At 33.0% G+C, this 25,923-nt stretch overlaps 3 protein-coding genes across 7 annotated transcripts in view; 2 read left to right on the forward strand and 1 right to left on the reverse strand.

Annotated features, from left to right (window-relative positions):
• Window positions 1-25,923, reverse strand: part of LOC106619166 (uncharacterized) — a 154,249-nt gene that overhangs the window by 84,087 nt on the left and 44,239 nt on the right. The gene's annotated exons all lie outside the window — the stretch shown is intronic.
• On the forward strand, window positions 5,717-10,479 carry LOC106621501 (probable peptidoglycan muropeptide transporter SLC46). Its single transcript, XM_014240396.3, has 10 exons — window positions 5,717-5,973; window positions 6,055-6,167; window positions 8,622-8,772; window positions 8,836-9,019; window positions 9,086-9,272; window positions 9,345-9,480; window positions 9,550-9,686; window positions 9,755-9,944; window positions 10,002-10,158; window positions 10,225-10,479. The coding sequence occupies exons 1-10, from the start codon at window positions 5,820-5,822 to the stop codon at window positions 10,286-10,288; spliced, it is 1,473 nt and encodes a 490-aa protein (XP_014095871.3). The 5' UTR covers window positions 5,717-5,819; the 3' UTR covers window positions 10,289-10,479.
• Window positions 16,729-25,813, forward strand: LOC106621502 (probable peptidoglycan muropeptide transporter SLC46). Of its 2 annotated transcripts, none has more exons than XM_036363360.2 (10): window positions 16,729-17,107; window positions 17,197-17,309; window positions 22,995-23,145; window positions 23,212-23,395; window positions 23,468-23,654; window positions 23,722-23,857; window positions 24,739-24,875; window positions 24,945-25,134; window positions 25,204-25,360; window positions 25,424-25,813. In XM_036363360.2, exons 1-10 carry the CDS (start codon window positions 16,828-16,830, stop codon window positions 25,482-25,484), a joined length of 1,596 nt encoding a protein of 531 aa, XP_036219253.2. In that variant the 5' UTR covers window positions 16,729-16,827; the 3' UTR covers window positions 25,485-25,813. The 2 variants fall into 2 exon arrangements, with proteins under 2 accessions (XP_036219253.2, XP_036219254.2); XM_036363361.2 differs by lacking the exons at window positions 16,729-17,107; window positions 17,197-17,309 and adding exons at window positions 20,957-21,223; window positions 21,301-21,413.

Genomic DNA, 25,923 nt, shown 5'->3' on the forward strand with positions numbered 1-25,923 from the left:
TTTAAAAGCGTGTTTTTTAACTTTTTAAAACTATATTTATTTTTAATAATATTTACACCATTGGTTTCTTTAAACTAGTAAACATTGTAATAAGAAATAAAGCGAGGTGAAAGAGAATTAACTCTCAAACTGAACAGAACTGACGGCTGAAGAACAACAGAGGTAATGTCTGATAAGCCCGTAGAAATGTAAAATGTTTATCTATCAGAAATCGATGACGTTTTACTACTACAATTAAATCAATAAGTAATATGTATTTCTACTAATACAATAAATTCAGTTATCGACACTTGAAGTTTTATATTTTTTAACAAAAAAATTCGCTTATCTTAATAAGGAAATGCCAAGCACCTGTAGTCAAACAAATATATACGGGTATATAACAATACATTAATTTTTATTATACTCTCGCAACGTGTTGCTACAGAGTATAATAGTTTTGTTCACCTAACTTTTGTTTGTATCAATAAATTTAATCGAGCTAGAAATAGGGTTATGTATATATAAATGATCTGGATGCAGAGACGAGTTGATATCCGGGTGTTGTCTGTCCGTCCGTCTGTGCAAGCTGTAAGTGAGTAAAAATTGAGATATCTTTATGAAACTTGGTACACATGTTTCTTGGTACCGTAAGACGCCATTAATTAAAAACAATTAATTTGCCATAACTAAGCTCCGCAATAAGATACAAGACTGGATCACATTAGGGAGGGGCATCTGCAAAATTCACTGGAAGCAAATGTTTTTAGCACCTCTACCTACAGTGTGAAAATGGGTGAAATCGGGTGATAACCCCGCCCACTCCCAATATAACGGTACTGTTAAAAAATACCAAAAAGCGCGATAAACCAAGCATTAAAAACGCCAGAGACATTAAATTTTATCTCTGGAATGATATAAGATTACTTTATAGGAATCGACTTCAAAATTAGACAGTGGGCGTTGCACCGCCCACTTTCAGGTGAAAACCCATATTTTGGGATTTGCTTAACCGATTTCAACCAAATTCGGTACATAATATTCTCATATTTCTATGTTACAGTACGAAAATGGGCGAAATCGGATTACAACCACGCCTATTTTTCATATAACACCATTTGAAATTTCATCTGATTTTTTCACTTTCCACTATGCAAATCAAGCAGCAATAACTGTTTTGGGGTTAAACTTTGCATGAATAATGCGTTTAAAGTGTGCCACCTTGTGACCAAAAATTGTCTAAATCGAACCGAAACTGTTCAAGCCCCTAGGTACTGAATATGTGGACCCCAGTCCCTATAGTTGACCTTCTACAGAAAATATCGGTCAATCCACAAAGAAATCTCAAACGAGTATACCATTTGACTTTGCGAGAGTATAAAATGTTTGGTTACATCCGAACTTATCCCTTCCTTACTTGTCTTTTACTGAGTATATAATTAATTTAGTTTTGCGAATTCGGCAACAAGTTTTACATATGGCTTTTATTTTCATTTTTTATTTTTATGGTTTATCGAATAATCACACCAATTAAGTGTCAACATTAATATTAGAGCTATTCCTTTTAAATAAATATACACATATGCATTTATGACATTGCGTTTTTTAAAGGAATTACCGCTTTTAAACATCGAAAATCCACCAAATTTCAATAGTATTTTCCGAGAAAACAACAAAGATAAATTAACATCCTTATTTTTCTTGGCTACTAGCGAGAGTATAATAGCCGTTACACAACCACGGAAATTCCACTGTTTATTATATTTAGGTTAGGTTAGATTTGGCCGGTAGGCTAATTACTCTACAGTCTTCTTGATCTGTCAGCCCCCTTCTGCAGGCGTGCGCCAACACCAGACAGTAACCAATAAATATTTCAATTATGCTCCTTCAGTCCGTTCTATAGAGAAACATTGTGTGTTTTTGAGCTATTGCTTTACACATGAATTTTGCAGTTTTCAATCTAACCGGGATCGTTCCATCCTGTTCTGACCTTCCTTGCCCATGCTCGTGTCTATATCGTCGTATAAGCAATGGGAATTCGTTATGTACTACTACCACGCTATTTGCTTTCGATTTCAATTATATTAAGAGACACAGCTAGTGTGACCGCCTAAAAAGACAGTGATTTTTGGTAGTTTTTTAAAAAAACTAATGCATGAAATGTTTTAAACTTTGGACATTACACCATTAATTAATATTAAAAAAAAAGTCCTCCACCGTTGAAGTGATTATGGCCTTCACCGTGGTTGGAAATAAGACAAAATATAATAGATTAATAATCTATGAAGTATTGCCTTAACAATGACCAACGGTTGTTAACAAAAACGAAATTTAACAAAATGACAGACTCCGAAAAATAATGCCCAAAAATTTAAATAAAAAATATTTATAATAATAATCTATAATTTTTGTATGCAATTTTCAAAGGTATAGTATCGATATACGCAAAAAATATAAAATTCAGTTTTTTAAGTAAATCAGTACATAATTGAACAAGAAATAGTAGTTTGGAGAAAAACTTTATGACTTTCTGTGCGAAATAAGAATTAATTTTTTGAATTTTATAGAATTACTAGCAAAAAGTTTTCTGTTGGATGCAAACCATTGGTCTGTTTCGTTTTCAGATTTAGTTATATGCACCGGTGCAACCGAAATGATCGTTTTTTATTGTCTTCTTTTAATTTTGAGTCAAGAAATTAATTTTCAACTCAAGTTATTAGATCATGGATTGTTTTTCTCCTATTTGACACCTTATATATTTCGCTTATGTAGCAATTAATTTATTTTTTAATTTTATTAACACTGTACGTCAAAATCAATGTTTCTCTAGAAATTTCTCAGTTTTTCAAGGTTAGCATCCAATATCGAAATATTTGTTTTCGAAATTCGAAATTGAGATTATTAAAAAACATTATTATTAATTATTATTCAATTCCGCACACGACCACTTCCTATTGGTATATTTTTGTTACACACTTCAAATCATTTGAATGGTTATTGAATTTGAATCGCTCATACGTCACGGCGGCGAATTAGACTGGCCGTATGCCTGAATATTTTGCTTACAATTGATTTCGTGTTGGAGGCTCACGGTAGCAAAAAACATCATAATGAAATATAGAATTATAGTAATATTATAGTCCCCCAGTTTGGAAGAAGAAAAAGATTAGCTCCATTCGCCTCCAGCCGCCAAAGCGTTAAAACACACACAGGCATTCAAAATCCACCATGGTGAACTCCAGCGGATTGGCGCACTTCTGGTGATCCTAGCAGTTGATTGCTAGCGATAATAAAAGTACAAGCAAGCCTCTAGATCATTCAAAGCTTTTAATCTACCTAGCGGACGCGCCACATTAGGCGGATGATGCAAAAACGTGATGTTCACATTTTGGTATTTGTGTGAATTTTCGCCGATTGCCATGCGCTTGGTTGCTCGATATTAACCACGTCCTACTGATCAAAAATAAACTATAGCAAACGGAAATTATTAGAGAATCAGGCCCAAATACCTGTCAAAGTCGTAATTACATTGATTACTTTTTGATTACTTTGCCATATCTCAATAAGATCAATATTTTCGATTCAACAAATGAGAGAGAATACAGATGAGAGCTCAAGATATAAGTAAATACAACAAAAAATATATAAATTGTTCTCCGGCATACTTATGGGTAATTCCGCACTATTTTACTATCGCAACTAAAAATAAATGCATTTTGACATACTGACAAATTATAAATCACGACAATATTGTAAGTACCATATATCATTAACAGACCTAATTAGAGAGCTATTAAAAGCTATATGTATTTAATTTATATCAATTCAATAATTCATTTAAAATGTACATTCACACATCGATTTGGTTTTATGTTTACTGTTATCAATAAAACTAATCGATTGTTATAAGTAGTATTAAACGTGTGCTCACTGAAAAATTATATAATGCAAGGTATCAGTTATCATAGGTTATGAGTCAGCTAAGCAAATGCAAAACTTTTTTTAGGAGGTAGTCAACATGTAAAACAATGAAAAATGGGCGGTAAAGTACCAAATTTATGAATGATTGATGCACATACTATGCAGTCTAAGAACTCCACAATGCTTAGTTAGTCATCTACTTAACGAAGATCCGTTTCATTTGAATAACAATGCCAAAAACAACAATAACTGTTTTGAAAATGTTTTGCACTTATAAAAAAATTGGATATGAAATGATTTCGACACTGCAATGAATTTTTAATATATCCAGTATATCTTAGAGAAACAAGGCGAGTCGGGATAATTTTTTTAAGGATGGATTTGCTGCCATCCATAATGATTGAAATCATTAATTTGATTTCTGAGTGGAATTTTGGATTTTCAAAACTTTGCACAACGGGACTTGAAGATATTGTACTTGGAGGAAAAAACAAATTTTGTGAACAAGAAGGAAACCGGTTTGATAGAGTTACTCTCTTTTTGAGGTTATAAGAGATTATATTAAAAATATTGTACAAAATAGACGGATTCGACTATATGTGCATATGACACTCCGTTTTCAATCTAAAGATCCGGAAAATCCCCAATTCCAGACACATACACTTCTTTTTGTTTTAATTACTTTAAAATATTTGGTAATTTAAAAAATATGGGTATTTATTTCTACAAAAAAATTATTTTTGTTGCAGCCAATCCCAAGAGCAGACAAATGTAAGATTAATATATATATATATATATATGTATATATATTTAAGGTTAGTGTTTACTTAAAGTTTTTAATACCCTGGCGAACATGTTTTTACGGTATTGCAGCTTTGTTCACCTAACGGTTGTTTGTAACAAATAAAATTATTCGAGGATATATTATATATAAGCATAATATCCGGTCCAAATTTCAAATCTCAACAATAACTACCATATTTCAAAAAATTTTCAGAAGATGCCCAAAGCCACTGTAAAAATATTGAAACCAAACCTAGCAAAAAAAATTATGAGTCAGTCCATAAAGAAACGAAAGAAATTAAACGGAAACGTTTTTTTTTTTGTGAATAAAAATTAGTTTGATGCGTAATATGTATGAAATCGGTTCAAACCTTGCCAAGCCCCCATATACCCAATATAATGACTTATAACTCATCAGTTGACTCTATCGGTCAATATGAGGGGTATATTAATGAATTGAAGTGATCGTATTTCCTTGAGCATAGCATAATTTGTCCGAAAAAATATGTGATATCGGCTAGCCCCCAACAACGTTATACCTACATATCAATTAGTGAAAGTATAGAAAACAAAAAACGAATGTTTTGCTTAAAATATTTTGAATGAGTACTTATTGGTCGGCTGTCCCTAAACTTAGTACTTTTTTACCTCTTCTTCAATGGGAGAGGATGAGAGTACTGGCCAATAGCAGTTATTAGCGCCTTTCCGTAACACATACTACAACTAATTGATAAATGTTTACTCGCTCTATAACTTCTGCTCATCTCTATTCTCTGTTTTCAAAACGGTCTTACTACTCCACTATAAATATTTTCTTTTCTGCTCTCCACAAATTGCACAAATAAAAGAAAGTTGAAGTACTTTTCGATAGTGAATTAACGCGCCAAATCGCGCAGGAACATATGTATGTTTGTATGTTTTAAATAAAAATCACCCTTTACTACAACGAGAGAATACTCTTCAATAGTTATCTATTTTATATATGTATATTTAGGAGAGCAGACATTTGAAAAGTATTTAAACGACTTGTCCAATTGAAGTGAATCTTAAATTGATATAACAACACTTGGGATTCCAACCTAAACGGCGCAGAAACAATTCGATTTTTCATAAATAGTCCCTAAAACGGTAGTGTTATGTCGATAAAACAAGAGTCCATAGACGCTGCAAAATTGCAGGAAGTCGAAGATAATGTTAGTGAAATAACCTCGAGTAAATCAGATGAAAAGAAAAAGTTTACAGTGATAGAACCAGCAGTGTTTCTAGTTTACATAGCCACAGCATTGGCCAGTAAGACATTTTAAAAGTGTTACCTTAAAACTTTGTGCATGAAAAACGTTAATATATTGTATTATTATTTTTTGATTAAAGGTGCTGTGTTACAAAATCAAGAACTCTATCAAGCATGTGTTGCCGTTTACGAATATGATGAAGAATTGTGCGAGCCAATGTTGGGAGTTATACCTAAAAATGCGACTTCACAAGTGAGTACATAGTATTTCGTTGTCGGTTTTCAATTAATTGCTTTCGACAAAGGAGTTTCTTCATTGTCCTGTTTGGGACTTTAAATAGTGTAGTAATCGATTTTAAAAACAAAATGTTTAATAGTTGTCGTGGATTCGCCAAGCCTTGCCGAATTGTGAATCGAACAAACAAGTGGCGCAAAACACATGTACTGGCATAATGAAATTAAGAATGAACAGAAAAAGATTATACCAGTTTCATAATGTACCAAATTTACTAACTGATGCATAATTCAATTGTGTTACTTTCTTGTTGCTTCCATATGTAACTATTTTGACATAGCCATCAGATGTTTGGCGAATCCAAAACGGTTCATGTAAAACTGTACTACTAATAAAATTAGATAAAAATCGTATTTTTCGACTTTCGAGTTCTAGGTAGTAGTAAATATAATAATTGAAAGGTGAATGAGAGAACTTGGGAAAACGGAATTTTAAGCCAACTTATGCATTCTAGTGGACAAAAATATTAACATAAATTTAAAGTAAATGAGAATAATAAACTAGTGCAGAAATCTATCGAACTTCAAAAATCACTAAGGAATGCACTTCAGAGCTGTCAAACACTCTGCAAAAAAAGATTTCTAAAAATAGTATGGTCTAATTGCGTGGTCTTCTCCATAAATGACTTTTTTTTTTGTTTATAAACCAAATTAAAGTTCATATGAAGTTCATGCTTGATCTTTTGATCACTAACCATAAAACAGCTCAAATCAAAAGTAAGCCAAAAGTACAATACAAAAAAAAATGTAAAAATAAAGGCAGAATTTTATTTTGACAAGCAAGTATATAAAACAAAACACGTGAGACTAATATAGTTCCGAAATAGTCGCACCTGTTCTTCTACTAGACAAAGTTATTAATAAAACAAATTATTAATAGCAACAACTGGTGGCGACAGGCTTCAAATTGATAACATTAAAAACAAATGCAAATTGAATATAAAAAATATTAAATACATACGTATTTATATAGTAATCGTGATTATCAGTAAATCAGCTGGGGGTAACAAAAAAGGCCTGGCCTGCTCATGTGGATTCCCTGTGATTGAATAGTTATTCAAACGTATGACTCAACTGCGCTATCATCAACTAAAACAAAAATAACAAAATAAATAAATGAAAACGTAAGCGTTTTTAGCACGTATCCGATAGTGTTTGGAAAATACCAAAATTATATGCAAATTTGGTAGTTTTGGCAGAAGATAATCGTGGAAATGTGTGTGTATCTCTGATTTCAAAAAGTTTCCCCTAAAAATACATAAAGTACTTGAAAACTGGTTGTTATTATAATCTTCTTTTGTTGTACAAAAAAAACAGCACAGGCCATAATTAGTAGAGGAAACACGACTGAAGGTTTAGCTAAGCTTAAAAGCTCATAATACATATATACATTTCCTTAACTGGGACTATTGTAGAAGCGCTCAAGAGGGTTCAAATGGTAAAAGAAGAGGAGACTATAGAACATCTTCTATGCGAATGCAAAGCTTTGTATAGGAAAAAAATAGCAACTCTCAGTAGAGGGTTTCTTCACTATGTTTCGGAGATTGAACAGATGAAACTTTTTGCATTGAAAATCTTTATTAAAAGCACAGGGTGGTTCAGAGAGAACATAACAGAGTGAGGGGATTTTAGTCCCGGTGGTTACACATTTCACATAAAATACAAATTATATGATCTCTATGTAATGAAAACACTTTACGAAACGGCTTACAAAAATTCAGGGTCCACTGAAATTTTTATTTGACAATTAATCTACTTTGGCAATTAATCTATTCTACATTATGTATGTATATAAATTTTTTATTAGCACAAGTATTGCCAATTCAGAAAACTTAGCCTACCTGTTAAAACAACTAAACTGTAATCACAAGCATCTACAGAAGCAGCAAAGTTTTTAGTTTTCAAGCAGAAGCGTGTTAATGTTATTAGCAGAGAACTGTTAAATTACTGTGGGAGAGAATAAATAACAGAAGTTAGTTAATGTTATTAACCGAGCTCTGTTATATGACTGTGAAACAAAAAGAATGACCGAAGTGAATAAATGTTACATAACACAGCACTGTTAAATAATTATGAAATAAAATGATTGACAGAAGTGAGTTAATATTATTAGAAGAGTATTGTTAGATGACTGTAAAACAAAATAAATGACAGAAGTGAATTAACGTTACTAGCAGAGCACTGTAAAGTGACTGTAAAACAAAATTAATGACAGAGCTAGCTAATGTTATTAGCAGAGCACTGTTAAATGACTAAGTGTGGCGGATATCACAAAAATTTCAAATAAAAAATTACGAAGAAATATATTTGATTAGAAAGTTCTAAAGTAAACGTTACTGTAAATCAATCAAGTTTAAATAAATTAATTTTGAAATTTTTTAAAACTAAGTAAATTTCATAATTTAAATTCCAGGCCATCGAAACCCAAGTACAACCCTATGTGGCCAACATTATTATGACCAGTTCACTGATTAACAGCGTTTTGCCTGCATTCCTCAGTTTATTTATTGGACCTTGGTCTGATAAATTTGGACGTAGACCTATACTTGTGGTAACTTTTACAGGTAAATAAACAATTTCTCCATAAGTAATGACAAAAATTTTAATTATACCAATTTCTAAAATAGCGGCATTACTTGGACATGTTATAACAGCAATATTAGCGGGTATATCAATGTCGACACCGATAAACCCTTGGGTCTACGTTATATCGTACATACCACTGGCACTAACTGGTGGCACCTGTTCCTTGATAGCGATGGTATTTTGTCTGGTTTCCGATGTGTCTGATGAGGGCGGTAGAGCCAGACGGTAGGTGTTTTTGAACCTATTGTTCACGAAGCGTATATTTATTTAATTATGTTTGGTACTATGTAGCATGTTTTTGGTCGAAGGTGCTTTGGGTATTGGTACACTGGTTGGTAATTTAATAGCCAGTTATATACTTGCCGCAACTGGTACTATTGGTGTATTCGTGATTGCCGCGAGTATGGATTTGGTTGCAGTACTCTATATCATTATCTTTATAACCGAAAGTCTGCACGTGAAACACGAAAGAACTAAGGTGAATTGCACAAATTTTGAATTAAGGGTTGCATTTTTTATTTTAATATTATTATTTTTTCTTTTATTTCAGTCACATGTACGTGAGTTCTTCAAATTCGATCTGATTAAGGATCTGGTTAAAAGTTGTCTGAAACGCAGACCACACTTTGATCGCGGCATTATTTGGTGTATTATGTTCGCTCTAATTTCGACAACCTTTGTGCAGCGTAAGTACCAATAATTTATAAAGATACAAAGCTCTGAGTTAACTACAAATATAATTGTTTTCCTTACAGAGGGTGAAGCGAATGTACTTTATCTGTTTTTACGCAACAAATTCAATTTCACGCTTCAACAATTCACCACTTTCACCGCAGTCGGCATTGGCATTAAAATGATTGGTTGTGGTATAATTTTGGTGTTATTACGTGTGGTGAGTTTATAATAATGTTAGCAGGAGGCTTATAAAAACTAAACCATAAAAAAAATCTCACTTTACAGCTATTCAGGGCGCCTTTAACAGTTGTGGCCATACTCGGCTTGCTGGGTAGCTTCGCCGACAGTTTAATACGCGCTTTGGCTGAGAAATTTTGGGAGATGTATATAGCCGCGGTTGCGGGGTTCATGGGTGGCATTAACAGCCCCATGTTGCAGGCGGTACTTGCCGGTTTGGTAGACCGTACAGAAATCGGTAAAACTTCTTTTTATTCATTTCTGATAAATGGTAAAATTTATAAAAAAAATTTAGGCAAAGTATATGCGGTAATTTCCTCACTACAAACACTTTCACCTTTGGCGTCGGCGCCTGTATACACTGGTATTTACAACTCGACATTGGTATCTTATCCTGGCGCCTTTTACTTTCTCAGCTCTGCACTCTATTTCGCAAACTTTTTGCTCATAACGTAAGACCGATTTAATCACCACACTTGAAAAATTTATTAATTCCGTTATTTTTTCTGCAATTTTAGGACTATATACCTTATGCAACGTAAGAGTAGTGCCAGAGCAACGAGAGACGATGAAGTAGCTTGATGTCGGACAGCCTAAACGCATTTGTACTTATATACTTCTTCGAAATTCGAAAATGATATTTCAACTATAATTCGACATTTAAATTGCTTATAAATGCGAGCGCATGTGCATTATTTTTGACTATTGCTTAAGCGGAAAAGTTACTAAAAAATGTATAGTAAAATTGCATAATTAAGTGTTAGAAACATTAATATTTAAAAACAATAAATAAATTTAAAAAATTTACTTAATGTTAATTAGAGTAATATTTCTCATTCTAAGCATATGACTAAGCACTTTTTATAAATAAATAAATTAAGCGTCAAGTTAGAAAATCTTGTGTTTGTTGCGTACCAAAATAGGTGCAAACCGAATGATCCTTAGCCCGAGCTGTGTAAATTACAGTAGAGAATTTAAAAAGCTTTTAGTCACCTAGTCGAGGTACGATCACTGTTATATAATATAATAACCTTTGTAGAATGTATAATGATTAAAAAATTAAGCAATAATCTATCAAATAAGAATATCAAATATAAGGTCAAGTAAAAAGAAATCCAATATTTTTGCCTTACATTGAACGTTTTATTAGCATATTAGAATGAACCGATTTAGGTTCTCATCCCTATTGGCAAAAAAAATTCTGCTAGTTAATTTTCACGCATCTCTTGAGGCTAACTTTTCACCGGCAAAATTATTCGCCATAGACAGAAACAGGTAGTAATCACTTGATGACAGGTCCGGACTGTAAGGAGGATGCGTAAGAACCTCCCAAGCATGCTAGCGGAGCTTTCTTGTGTGTACTTTCGATGTGTGTAGCCTGGCGTAGTTTTGTTGAAGCACAATTCTTCTCTAATAGGCCCAAGCTGCCTGCTTCTGGGCGATTGCTTTCTTTGGATGATCCAATTGTTGACAGTACAGATCCGAATTAACACCCTTTCAGACCACCAAGCCTGGTTTGCTCACCGTTTTCACTTGCTCGATTCGACCATGGATAGTCGAAATAGTGCTTTTTGACGGTCGGACTCGATGATTTCCATTGTTTTGTCGATATTTTCGACAAATGGCCTTCCAGAGGGATTGTGGTCCTCTTGAAGCGGGTGTATAATTTGTGCTGGTATGGTAACGACGAAATTATGCTGGGATAGATTTGCCGTTACAATGCTTTATCAAAATATGAAATTATATTTCTTTACTGTAAACAAAAAGAGCAAAGGTTGCGTCACTTTGAGACCAATAACTTGAGAATGATTTAATCAAATGTCATGCAAATTTGAAAGTATTGTTCTTAAGGTAAGAACTCTACGACAAAATATTTTCAAGCTCATTTAGTAAATGCAAATCTTGCAAATGTTTGTGGAAAAATTCTATACACAAAAGTTATAGACCCTTTCATTACCTACAACGTTGCCGTATAACCTTTTTCTATAGGACTCGTAGTTTTGCGAGAAATCGAGATAAGCCGTTTTTAACCATTAAAATTCAGCCACGCCCCTCATCTTCCTTTTCCCGACCATAGATTGTCCGTAAATTTTTTTTTCCTTTTCCTTTAATGTTTGTCATTTTATCTTTCGTTTCCGATTACTTTCAACCAACTATGAATTTCTTTATTTTTTTTTAATAGTTGCAAAGGCACTCTGCACAAGTCTATAAACAAATTTGTTCTGAATAATGCAGGGACATTTTTCGCGCATGTGATTTTTTTCGCTTTTTCAGCCCCTGTAAATCGATGCGCTCTAGTGTACATAAATATATTTCGAGACAATGGATCAATTCATTTATTTTTTGATTTTTTTATCAAGTTGTGAAACAAATATTGCATAATTACAATAACGAAAATATTGCACTTTTGTAACTGTGTTTATGAACATGAATATATACAATGAATGGTAAATTTTATAAAAATACAGACATGTATGTATAATTCTAAACTTACAAACAGATGTTGTTGAAAGAACTTGTATGTTTTATAATTAAGTTACTTAATTACTTAGAAGTTTAACAAATACTGTTTCGTATTAGCAAATTTGAAATTAACAGTTCTTTTAATTAACACCAAATTTTAACACATAGCAAATGTTTACAATGTATTACTCATACGTTACGGTGTTCAACAGAAAACATGTAATATTTAGCTAAGATAATTGCGAGAATAAAATAAAGAGAATGCGTATATATTTGGGAAACAGAAGAAAGAAAATATTATATTATTTACGAAAGATATTTTATTACTTTTCAATGAAGTTTTTAAATATTAGGTTTAGTAAAAGAAATCTAATGATATTTTCAAAAGATGACTTTCACAATCTGCATCTCACATTGTATAATTGCGATCGGATTAAGCTATATGAAGTACAAAAGCCAATAGATCTATATCTCGCATTGTATTAGAAAGATGACATTTTATACTAAAAAAGCTTTTCTGACAGTCTTTTGATTGGTTGATTCAGTTTTGTTTGAGCGCGCGTCAAAGATGGACACTAGCAAAGAGAAAATAGCTATATTTTACAGTTTTTCTTCGTTAAGGGTGAAAACGCAAGGCAGGCGGCTGAAAATGTGAATAGCGTTTATGGCCCTTATACAGTAACATCCCATCATGCGCAGTTTTGGTTTCGTCGATTCCGTTCCAAAAATTTCGATGTCAAAGATTCACCACGCTCTGGAAGACCGATTATCGAAAAAATCGATCAAATAATGGAAACCGCTGAGTCTAAACATCGATTACGATTCATGCAAAAATAATGAATTTCTTTTTACTACACCTAATACATCATTTTTTACAGATTTTCTTCGATAAAGGTGAAATCGCGAGTCAATCGGCTGAAAATGTAAATAGTGTTTGTAGTCCTGATACTTAACCGCCAATCACGCGTATTATTGATTTCGCCGATACCGTTTCGGTAATTTTGAGATCGAAATTAGCGATAAAATAATGGAAACGACGATGCCGACCGTAATTAAACTCCTAGTAAACTAAAGAAGCACCGAATTTCCATCTGCAAATTGCTATTGAAATGCAACAAAATCATATCATTTCTGAAGCGAAAGGTAACTGGGGTCACCTACGACAACGTCAAGCGAAAGCGGTCGTAGTTGAATCGCGGTGAGTCGCATACGGTGGCCAAGCCAGGATTGACTTTCACGAAAGTTTTGCCATGAAGAATCATCTCCCATAAGCTTCCAACATTTTATCAATAGGAACGACTGTTTCATCGGGTGTGGCATTATGAAATTACCTTCAAATTGCAATAAGTTATCGAACAAAACGTAGCTTATTAAATCTAAATCCGATCATTCTAACTATGCTAATAAAAAATCTTCAATTTAATGGATTTTACTTTTTACTGGATCTATTACTTGTCAGTGTAACTTTCGGCTTGAATCAATGACCCAGTAAATTTGGTTTGGGGTAAAATCGCAACATCGCTGAAGATAATTTAAAATGACGATTACTTAACCGAATTTCAAAAACGGTCGTTATTGTCCAAAACTTATGTTTACTTCGGCATACATATATGTTTATGGAGTACATCGAAAACCCTATGTCTCTAAAAAAAATACCCTATACAAATTTCTTACTGATCCATTCTAACGCTTATCTATTATTATGTACAAGTTAAGTAACTCGCTACCGCAAAAACAAAACTAAAAACGAATAAAAACAACAAACAAAAAAATACACTTCTTCCAAGCATTTAAATTCGCTATAATACAACAGTGGCATTTTATTTAGTTTAATACTTAAAAAAGCTCTTAACAGGTATTTCCCATTCAAATTAAAGTAATAAGGTTAATAAGATTTAAAGATTATTTAATTATGTTTGTGTGATAATTACAAGCATATACCTAAATAGCTTTATTGTTGCATATTGTTATCACATAAGTGATTCCTCGCTCATAAAAGTGAAAAGTTGAGTGTCACTCAATCAAAAGTGACTAAAATATTTGGTAGCGAATAGTCTTTATCAACGCTTCTGAGTCATCGCAAACGGGTAGTTTTTCATTTAAAACTTTAGTTTAAATAAGGAAGTGATTCTTAAGTACCCATTTAAGTTTTTTTTTTTAAATAATTGTAGTAAATATAACTCTTGAATTAAAACATGTAAAGGGAGATACCGTAGCCGATCTCCAAGAACATCTCCGTAAAAGTGTCTAGTGATAAGGAAGATTTTTCTACTTATATACAATCGATATATGTATTGTATGTATGTTGTATATGCAAAAACAAAAATCGATTTTTTTTTTAATTTACAAATGGATATAACACCTTAATGCAAAAATAGTGAACTTCGTTTTACCTTATATTATGATTATGAGAAAAAATAAAGTATGTTTGTAATGTTAAATAAGGTTGGTATTTATGAAAATGACATTCACAAGCCAGGACTCATTGTGCTTTTCCGTAACTAACATAACCGTTTCGAGGAATGTGAAATTAGTAAAAACTAAAAATGTTTTCGACCGATTTACTTTCGAAGTGAAACTTGCACCATAGTGCGTCATTTCGGCACGCTCGCAGAGTGTGAATATTGTAGATACTGAAGTGATTTGATTGTATTCGAGAAGAGTTGTCAACTGTTGAAAATATTTTAATCCGAAAATTGCCAACATTATGGGTAGATATATTAATAGGTTTAAGGGGTTAGGCCAATATCGATTATTTTTTATGGCTTAAATTACACAGCAGACGATTTTAAACGATTCCGTAAACGTGACGTGAATCGAACATAAATTAGATGTTGAGTGTCAATTTGATTAAAATCAAAAACTATCTGTACAATCAGCTGTGGAGTGAAAGCGTTAAAACAGTATCCTGTGCACATAATACTTATTTGAACTGTTTTTTTTTAATTGTGACCTCATTTTTTAAAGCGGACAAGGATGGTACTCGGAGACTATCGTACGAATCCATTTGAAAAATTAGCTGTAGCTTCATAGTAATATTATTTGGTGAACTACATATGTACGATTCTTTCATGCTGATTTTAAAGGTTGTATACCCCTACGGTTTTCAACTCCACTCAGTTGGATTGAAGTTGAAACAGTTCAACATCAGATCAACCAAACTCTGTTTGAGTATTACGAACTTCAAGCATTTTCAGTAGAAGTTTCCTTGGTTTTGCCAACCTAAAAATTGGGTTTCGTGATCATTCAAATTCGGAGTGGAACTTGGTACTTTCTAACACCAAGTAAGTCAAAGTTCAATTGACACTTAAATGGCTTTTAAATAATGTTCATAAGTTCATTTTGTTTTTTCCTAATGGTTTGAAGGAATATTACCACAAGCTCAAAGTTTCTTTGCTGCTGGTAGTTGTCACGAATGCATTTGATGATTAGGTATGGCTGAAGCAAACCTGTGATATTTTTGAAAAGCAAGTCAAATCAAGTTTTATGCTCACAACCCATCTGTATCGAGTTTGCTTTCTTGTTGATGTAGGGTGGTACATATTTGTTCGGTACGCTTCTGAAAATCAAAAATGTATAAATCTGTTCATTCTTAGACTTTCGGCCAAACAAATTTTTTCCGATTATACCAGAATATATGAATGTAGGGATAGCAAGACTTGACAGTTAATAAAAAGACCAAAACATCTCCTCATTCAAACATTTATTTATCGATCTAATTAATGAAAAAAACGTTTCTTTTGAAATCAGCTTTTTAACAGGCAGATTAAAATCCTCCAATTTTGATTTTTTTGGAACTTAGAAGTGATCTTTTCGAAATTGGCGGCAGCGAATGCGTCGATAATAGTCTGGCTGCGTTGAGGTCACCTTCTTTCTTCGAACTTTCATAGCATTGCGGCGAATCTTCTCTTCTTCCACAATTATCGCCGTCAAGTATGACGTAGAGAGTATATATTTTGAATTTAATTTCTTCTTTATTTCAATTTTTACCCACTGTTTCTCATAAAAGCGTTCAGAAAATTTTCAGCTGTTTATACGGCATACAGGTCCTTTTCCACTGGCCCTTCTGAGTCACGAATATTTTTAGAAAGCTATGCAAATTTCTTTGTAAATTGAATATTTCAACTCACGTTAGGACAGCTTCAAAACTGTAACGCTTGTTGAGTTGATATCGATAATACTGAATTTAAAAAATTCAACCAAATGCACTTGGAAATGTTTATTACCTTTTAAAAAATCAAAAAAATCATGAAATGATAGTCGAACGCTTATTCAAAGTGGTTGTCAAAAGCAGAGGCAAACTAATTACGCAGCTAATCTCTCTGCAACGCTGCGAGTGTGAAAAATATGTAAACACCAGAGTTTATCTGACAATTGTAAGTCTCCAAAAAGCACCTGCCGATTGTGAGTCAGCGAGTTTAATGTTGCATTTAGCTATGTACATATGTGTGTATTTCAGCTACAACGGCAAACAATTGATTGCTCTCGTTATCTCATTCCGCATACAAACTGAGCAGATGTGTAAAGTCGGTATATATTAACTAAAACGACGTTTAAAGCGATTAAGTACAAACTCGGATGCAAACTTGTACGGAGTAAATTCGTGCAACCGGTTAACTGATTTAGAACGAAATATTAATTTAAACAAACCACACATAATGGCAGCGCGTCGGCCAACATCGCTGAATCTGAATGCGCGACACTCGTTGACTTCGCTCGAACAGTTCGTCTTCGAAGTCGGTACTGTAATGCCGTTAACACCCGCTTCAACGCCGGATATCACGCCGTTACCGTTATTTCCATTAACCGAAACCAAAATACCAGAAGATGTCCCGGGTACAAATGCTAACACGCTTTCAAATAAATCTGTGGAAAGAAATAGATTCACAGTGATTGAACCGGCAGTCTTTCTGGTTTACGTTGCCACAGCGTTGGCCGGTAAGACATTTGTTTTCAGCATTCTTTTTATAGTGCCAGCTCAAAAAGCAGTTATTCGAATATTATTTTCCTAAATTTCGAAAAAAAAGGTGCCATTTTGCAGAATCAACAACTCTATCAAACCTGTGTCGCTGTCTATAATTATGATAAAGAACTATGTGAGCCAATGTTGGGAGTTATTGCAAAAAATGAGACTTCAAAAATGAGTACTCATTACACAAATTATTTTAATTATAGTTCATTAAATGGAAGCAGTGGTAATTAAAGTAATTGTTTCCAATAAAAAAAACGATTCAAATTGTGTAGTGAGTGAGTATTGAAGTGGTAATCGGCTTAAGTCGAATACTTTAAATGTCAATACGAATCAAGTTGAGTAAGATTTAGGTTGTGTCAAACGAAAAACGGGAAAACCGATGAATAATCGAATATTATTACAGAAATTCCTTTTATTTAGTTATGATATATAATCCATCTCAAAACGATAGGTTTTGCTAACTTAAATAAATTGCCTGCAATAAATTTGAATGCATATTTCGAAAAAGCAGGCGTTGTAAAAATAATGTGTGCCCTTCACAGCTCAGTGAGTCTATGCTATTAATACGAAATCGTAAAAACAAAACAATCTACAAAACAATAATCTGAAATAAGTTATTAGTAACTATATTACTGCGATTTGCCAAGTTATATTATTGCTCTGTTTCAATATTCCGAACAGGCGTTGGAAAGCTAGTGTTCTTGTACGCTTTTTTCAGTATATGCCACTAATTTGATTTAAATATGTCGAGCTCTGTGCCTGACAAAGTGTTTGTGCGGAGAGTTTTTGTTTATTACTTTTATATGAAGAAAACATCAGCCGAAAGTCATAGTGTTTGGGCGGAAGTTTATGGTGAACATGTTCTAGCTGAGCGAACGTGCCAAAGGTGGTTTGCACAATTTAAAAGTGGAAAACGAAGAACGTCCTGAGCGGCCAAAAAAAAATTTATTCAATGAAAATTGTTGCAAAAGTGCAAACACAGAATCAGTTGGAGTCTGGATGCTGTATGAGCTTCTAAAATCGTATGAAACCATAAATGTGGAACGCTACCGATAACAATCAAAATTGTAGTGAGAGATTGCCGAAAAACACCCGGAATTTGCCACTAGAAGCGAGGAAGTAACTTTCCATAATGTAATCCTCGGTCTCATGTTGCAAGACCGATTAAAAAGTATTTGGAAAACAGCGGCTAGGAAGTTGTGCTTCATCCGCCTCATTTGCTCCGGACGATGCAGAACACCATCACTGGAATACGGTTCACATCAGAACAGGGTAACAAAAATTGGCTTGATTCATTCTTAACCACCAATGCTACTCCGATGCACAGTTATGGAAATTCACCGACCTTATTCCAAATATACTTTTGCACCTATAATTTACTGATAACCAATGTCATCATACGTATAGACTAAATAGATCTATTAGGTTTACCGGATTTATCGATAGAGTATATAACCAATATAGTTTTCACTTTTGTAACAATCCTCTTCATTCGAATAGGCTTCTTACCTCATTGAATAAACATATGTATATACAATACAATACACTATAATCAGAACTGTGGTTTAGCAAAGAATTATAAAAGAAAATAACTCTAACTGTGTGTCAATATAGTCTCTATTTACATACTTTGGCAGTGTACTTATTTACTCCATTATTATGTTTGCGCACCAATAAACAGTAATGAGGTAACAGCTTATGGTAGAAATAATTATCAAAATTTTCATAGTGTAAGCTTAGATAGCCTAAAAAATATAACTAAAAACAGGTTGCTGAAAAATTTGCAGGCATACTTTAATAATTATTGTGGCATTAGGGTGGGATCTATGGGATATCTATGTAAAATTTCGTGACGATACCTTGTTAAATAAAAAGGTTTGTCAAACAAGAGCTTGAGTTGGATCAATTAGTGCAAAATTTCAGGTCAAAACCGAGGGACTGATTCGCATATATAAACAGGCGGGCGTACATGTATGTATATACTATACATACTTTATAGGGCATGTGCCTTTCCTTCTGGTTGTTACAAGTTTCTTGGCAAACTTAATATACCTTGTTCAGGGTATAAAGACTATATTTTGTGATAACATTGTTTATCAATAAACAGGTGGGGTGTCTAGCATTTTTGCATGTAATTCACTGCTGATTCATTTAGATATGCAGGCATGTATGTATATCCTATGTGACTAAATAACGCTATATTAATATGTATTTAACTCTTGTTAAATAATATAATTATTTCTCAATATGTCATTGCCAGTTATACTCACGGTTATACCCTACGCAACACAGTTTTTTTCCTTCAAGCAACCTTTTATTGAACTTATTTGAATAATTTTAATTAAAAAAAAAAAAGAATAAATAAGACAAAAAATTTCAAATGAAACGAGTTTTAAATGAATATATATATGCTAATGAAATGAGAGATATTTTGAAGCAATAAATGGAGGGTGCTTTTGTAGACGTATGCATATGCATTTCTTAGAGTTATAGCTGTAAATGCAGCTGTTAAACTAAATATATGTTTTTGATATTGGAAATACCAACAATCTTGAAGAGACAATCGATACAAATAAACCTAGTACAGAATGGTTCCGACCGGAAGCGACAAAAACATGAGAAGGCTTAAGACTGTTACACAACAACAGAATTTTGGTCATCGACTCATATTAAAATTTATGAGACAGTAAAAAAGTATACCAAACAATACGCCATTTTACTCATATTTCCGTACGTTATGTGAACAAATACACATATTCTAAAACTATAAAATTGATACCAAATGTTTAAGTTAATCACATACGAATTTTTTTCAAATAATATATGATAAAAGCAACAACAGAAAGTTTAAATTAGAGTTTACTTGCCAAAATCTTTAAAAATTCGACTTTTGTTCATATATTAATTGTTATACATAAATAGGATGAAAACTTAGGTTTCTTGGCTGGCATAATCTTCGAAAACCTGTCACCCAAATTCCGAATTCGGCGTATTTGTTAGTGCTTGACTAATAACGCCTCTTATCGTCATATGCATTTGAGTATTTTTTTCATACATTTACCTCTCTATTGCCAATTGAAGAACTACTCATTTAGACGTAAATATTGAGCATAAATACACACAGCTGAGCGAATACTTCTACTCTCTGGTATGTTGTTTACAAATTCAAATACTCAGTTTATTTCGAACGCACTGTATCCTTACCTGTATGATGAGCCGATTACTAAAAATCCTTTAGGAAAATATAGCGAACTGATTTGATGAGATCATATTTTTTTAGTGAACTTTATATGTGTTACAAACTTTTATTTAAAGAGATTTAATATGAGTATTTCTTACTTGTTTTCAGCCATATTAATATATATGTTTAATTATATAAAACCGCATTGTCGGACATAAAAGGGTTATTCTAGTCTAGAGGTGAATTTCGAGTTTTTTTTAAGAATTGATAAACAAAAAGCATTTTATGATTTGTTTTTTCATATTTCATGATATTGAAGTAGAGGCGGAGAAGGGAGATATGTTTGATCATCTAACTATTGAAATTTGAAAAAAAAATCAATTAAATTTTTTTTTCAAATCAATAAAATTTTTTTTTCTAGCTTCAAAAACTAATGATGATTAGGCATACCTTAGCGATGAAAAGGAAACCAAAAAATAGCCAAGAAATACAATGAAGATCTCAAAACTTATTCCTTCTCATAGTGGCAACACTGTCAAATGTTATCAAAAATGTGCACGCACAGCACTCTCTCGAATCAAAGAGTAAATAAAGTGCAAACCAAACAAGGAAATATCGAAATATTTTTGTTTAGTAGTGATTTACAACGCTGAAGAGACACTTAAGTAGAAAGTCGCTGTGATCGAACTTATAAATTAATAGATAAATAATAATTAAAGTACAAACATGTCGCACCGTAACATGGAGGAAAGGGAAATTTTATTTTTACCAACAAATGAAGAGAGCGATGATATATCGAACTTTGTCGAACCGCCTACACTTACGCCCCAAAAGGCGCGAAAAACTCGTACAATAATTGAACCGGCAGTATTTTTAATATTTATTGCGTCAATTCTTTCAAGTAAGTTTTCTTTAATTGCTGTGAGCTAGAACTTTTGGAAAAGAAAGTATTTCACAACTATATAACATCAAAAATAGGCACTGTGTTACAAAATCAGATGCTTTATCAAACATGTACGGTGGTTTACGAGTACAATGCGACCGTGTGCAAGCCGATGATGGGCATTGTACCGGAAACGAATCAATCAGCTGTGAGTAAAACGTTTGAAAATTATACTGAATACTTTTTTTCAAATTTTCAAAAATATTTTATTGATTTTACCATATAATTAAAAACAATTCAGCCAGGGTGGAAAATAAACAGAAAACGTGATAAAGTTTAATTTATATTTATTTTCCTTATTCTTAATATAAATACTGACTCACATGAAAAATTGTGCAATATGTATGTTATCAGTTCGTTCTTTTTATCGATTATTGCATAGGCGTACTAGTTAAGCATTAAATACTTATCATTTATGGATATCAGCAATAATAACTAAGCACGAAATAGGTGATAACATTAAAAAGCATAAGTCAATTTTACAATTTGGTAATTGCGTTGCATAGAGCACAAACATTTTTACACCTAACGGTATTCAACATTTTTCAAAACAAAATTAAGCTGACAAGTTCGTCGGGTTAATTTAAAATGGTGTTATTTCGGCTATAGTGATCCGATCTGAAATTTTCTTCGAAAATGGTGCAATTTCGTGAAACTGATATCTTGACAAATAAAAAAGTTTTCCATGCAAGGATTTTATTTTGATTACTCAGTTTGTATGGGAGCTATATGCTATAGTATTGCGATTTCGGCGGTCCAACAAATTTGCAGTTTTTTTGAGAGAAAAGAACGTGTGCAAAATTTCAGATCGATATCTCACAAACTTCACGTCATGCTATTCATTTATATTATATATTTTATAGGGTCTCCGAAGTTTCCTTTCACATAGATGCTGTGCTACGAACAAAAGATCAGTCAATATGATCCTAGATTATCAATTCCGATTTATTTTCAAGTGATATATACTTATATCTCCTAGCAAAATTAAGCATCCAAGGTTCACTTCAACTACCACAGTTAGGTAGCTGAGTGATATAAGAACTCTCGTAGTAGGAGGCCACTGTCTAATAGGCGGACATGCAATTAGACTTGGCACGCCATATAACGACTATTGTAGAAGCTGTCAGGAAGTAGAAGAGGAGGAGACCATTAAACATCTTCTATGCGATTGCGCAGCACTATATAGGAAAAGAATCGCAACCATCGGTCGTGGGTTTCTTGATGACGTCTCGGAGGTTGCAAAGATAAAACTTGTCTCACTGATGAAGTTCATCAAAAGTACGGGGTGGTTCAGAGAGAAGCCAATGAGAGTGAGGGGATCACAGTCCCAGTGGTATCACAATGGGCCTCCTAAAGGCCTAAGTGTGTCAAGTGACAGCCACTTTACCTACCTACCTACCTACCTAGGTAGCTGAGTGATATACTATAAATTCCCGGTTTCATCCCTCAGAACAAACTTATTCCTTTAATCAACCTATTGTTTGACTTTGTATTGAAATTATTAGAGCAAAAAGTGACAGAGGCGAAGGATTATAGTATCCATACTTCTCTTAAAAAAAGAATAATGGAATTGGATATAATTTTGTAAATAAAAAAGTTTAATCTTTTCAAATTTTTACTAAATTGATTAAGAAGAAGGCAAAAGCCTCATTAACGTTTTTTTTAAATTTAGTTTAATAATAATATTAACTTGATTTATTTATCAAAATATTTTATATAATACTTTAAGGAAATTGAAACCAAAGTGCAACCCTATGTGGCCAATATAATTATGACTAGTTCGGTGATTACCAGTGTTTTGCCTGCTTTCCTCAGTTTATTTATTGGACCTTGGTCGGATAAGTTTGGACGCAGACCGGTGCTTGTAGCAACCTTCTCAGGTAAACCATTTATTTTAATAATTATAAAAAAAAAAATTAATGCAACGAAACCTATTCCACAAATAGCGGCCTTCATCGGACACTCTATAACAACAATTCTCGCAGCAATATCTCTGGCAACGCCTTTAAATCCATGGGTCTACATATTATCGAATGTACCATTGGCTTTGACAGGTGGCACCTGCGCGTTAATAACAATGGTGTTTTGTCTCGTCTCAGACGTGTCGGACGAGGGCGGTAAGGCAAGACGGTATGTCAAATCGAATTCTTTGAAATCGTTAACATTACGAATTTTTATTACTCTCACATAACATACATATAGCATGTTCTTTGTGGATGGCGCTTTGGGTATTGGTACTTTGATTGGCAACGTGATCAGCAGTTATATACTGTCTGGAACCGGTACCGTAGGCGTATTTACAATTGCTGCAGGTATGGATTTGCTGGCGTTGCTATATTTGCTGTTCTTCGTCGACGAAAGTTTGAAAATACAACACGAACGAAAAGAGGTAAATTTGCTAATGCTTCAGAAACGTTTTGAAAGTGGTGTTGAAGTTTTGTAAAATCTTTCATTAGTCCAATTTGCGAGAGTTCTTCAAATTCGGCTTGATCAAGGACTTGGTAAGGAGCTGTCTAAAACGCAGGCCAGACTATGATCGCGCCATTATTTGGTGTATAATGTTCACCTTAGTCACTACAACGTTTGTAATGCGTAAGTATTGATTATTTTATACACCTTTCTAGTGGCTTAGGGAGTTTTTGAAGTAAAACGTCTTTAGGCAGAGTAGCGAACGCGAACGAAGTTATATTGTGCAACAAAACTCCGTTATACAGAGCGCGTTAGTCAAAGATTGGGATATTATTTTAGTTGTTCTGTGTAATTCAAAACGAAGTAGTTACAATGTTGCCACCTGTGTGAAAATGTTTATGTCGAAAAACTGGAAAGGAAAACGAAACATTATAATGAGAAGAACTTTTGAGAAAGTTTAGTTCGAATTTATTTTTGAATAGGGTTGCCACCTGCTTAAAAATTCACAATGAGTAAAATAGATAGGGTTAACGATTTGTTACAATTTAGTGGCTATCAAACTGTATAGGATTGGGAAGCATTTGGTTGCACATACCATAGCTTTGGGCAGTGGTTTCTGTTTAGAATTTTTTAATGAAATCATTAAGTATGGCCATCAAAATAAATAAAAAGATTTATTTTACTAAAATATTAATATTGTAAAAGAATTGATATACATATGTAATGTGCATTAAGGAAATTTTAGTTATAACACTGCCTGTTTGTAAATTTACAATCAGTAAAATGTATAAAGTTAACGATAGGTTCTAACGAAGACTTTGGTTGAACATAGTTTCGGGTAGAGTTGCCACCTGTTTAAGAAATTGATATTTTTAATGAAATACTGAAATATACTCATCAAAATAGTTCAAGAAAATGTTTATTTTAGAAATTTTTGTTTTTTTAAGAGTTGCCACCTTCTCATAGTTTTTTCAAACAACTTGACCAAATAATATCAATATTGCAATATTATTTGTGAAAGACTTTAATTGATGTTGTAATAATTAACACATTTTTCATTACAGAGGGTGAATCCAATGTATTTTATCTGTTCCTACGTAACCAATTCAATCTCACGCTGCAGGAATTCACCACCTACAATGCCATCACGATATGCATTAAAATGGTCGGTTGTGGTCTCATTTTGCTTTTTTTGCGAGTGGTGAGTTTATAAAGTTAATAACAAATATTTAACCAAAAAAAAAATTTATTCATCAAAAATTATTCACAGCTATTCAAGGCCCCTCTTATACTTGTTGCCATGCTTGGTTTGTTGGGTTGTTTTACTGACAGTTTAATACGTTCATTGGCGCAGGAATTTTGGCAGATGTACTTGGCCGCGACTTGTGGCTTCATGGGTGGCATTAACAGTCCGATGTTGCAAGCGGTACTTGCGGGCTTAGTACAAGCTACCGAAATCGGTGAGTTTACACGTGAGTTTTGCTGTTAAATATAAATTTAAACAATTTTTTTGTTTGTTTCTATTGCAGGTAAAGTCTACGCTGTTATCTCTTCATTGCAAACACTTTCGCCGCTGGCTTCGGCACCGGTTTACACTGGCATTTACAGAGCGACATTGCAGTCATATCCTGGCGCGTTTTACTTTTTGAGTGTCTCAATTTATTGCATATGCTTTGTGCTTATTACGTAAGTGTTAAAAAAAAAATTACTAAGAAATAATAAAATTAATAATAACTATTACTTTTGCAGCGCTTTGTTTATTATGCAACGAATCGGTGCCAAAGCAGCCAGGCAACAATCAGCGGCATAGGGAAATGTTTAGCAGAATTCTGTTATTTAAATAAACAAATTGTTGTCAAAGTACAATTTTTATATGAAAATAATATTTTGTGACACGAACCAGTATTTACATATGTACATATGTATGCAATCGTATATATGTATGTATGTCTGAATAACCATTAAATAGACTTAAGGTTTGTTTAAGTTCCCTAAACATAAGTGCTTGCATTTAACTGAATTTAATAACTGTATATATGTAAAAAATGTTTAGCGTAAAAGTTAAGGGAAAAATATTTGTATGCACATACTATGTAGGTCTATATCGAACAAAACAAAAGCTAATTTACACAAAAATAAGTTGCACATATTTTTTAAAATGCAAGTAAGGTGAAAAGGTGAGTTGATAATAAATAATCTCGTAAAGTGGAAAATTTTAATAGAAAATATTTCGTGGTCTCCAAAAATAA

The sequence above is a fragment of the Bactrocera oleae genome, chromosome 4 (genome assembly GCF_042242935.1).
Source record: "Bactrocera oleae isolate idBacOlea1 chromosome 4, idBacOlea1, whole genome shotgun sequence".
In the NCBI taxonomy this organism is placed as follows: domain Eukaryota; kingdom Metazoa; phylum Arthropoda; class Insecta; order Diptera; family Tephritidae; genus Bactrocera; species Bactrocera oleae.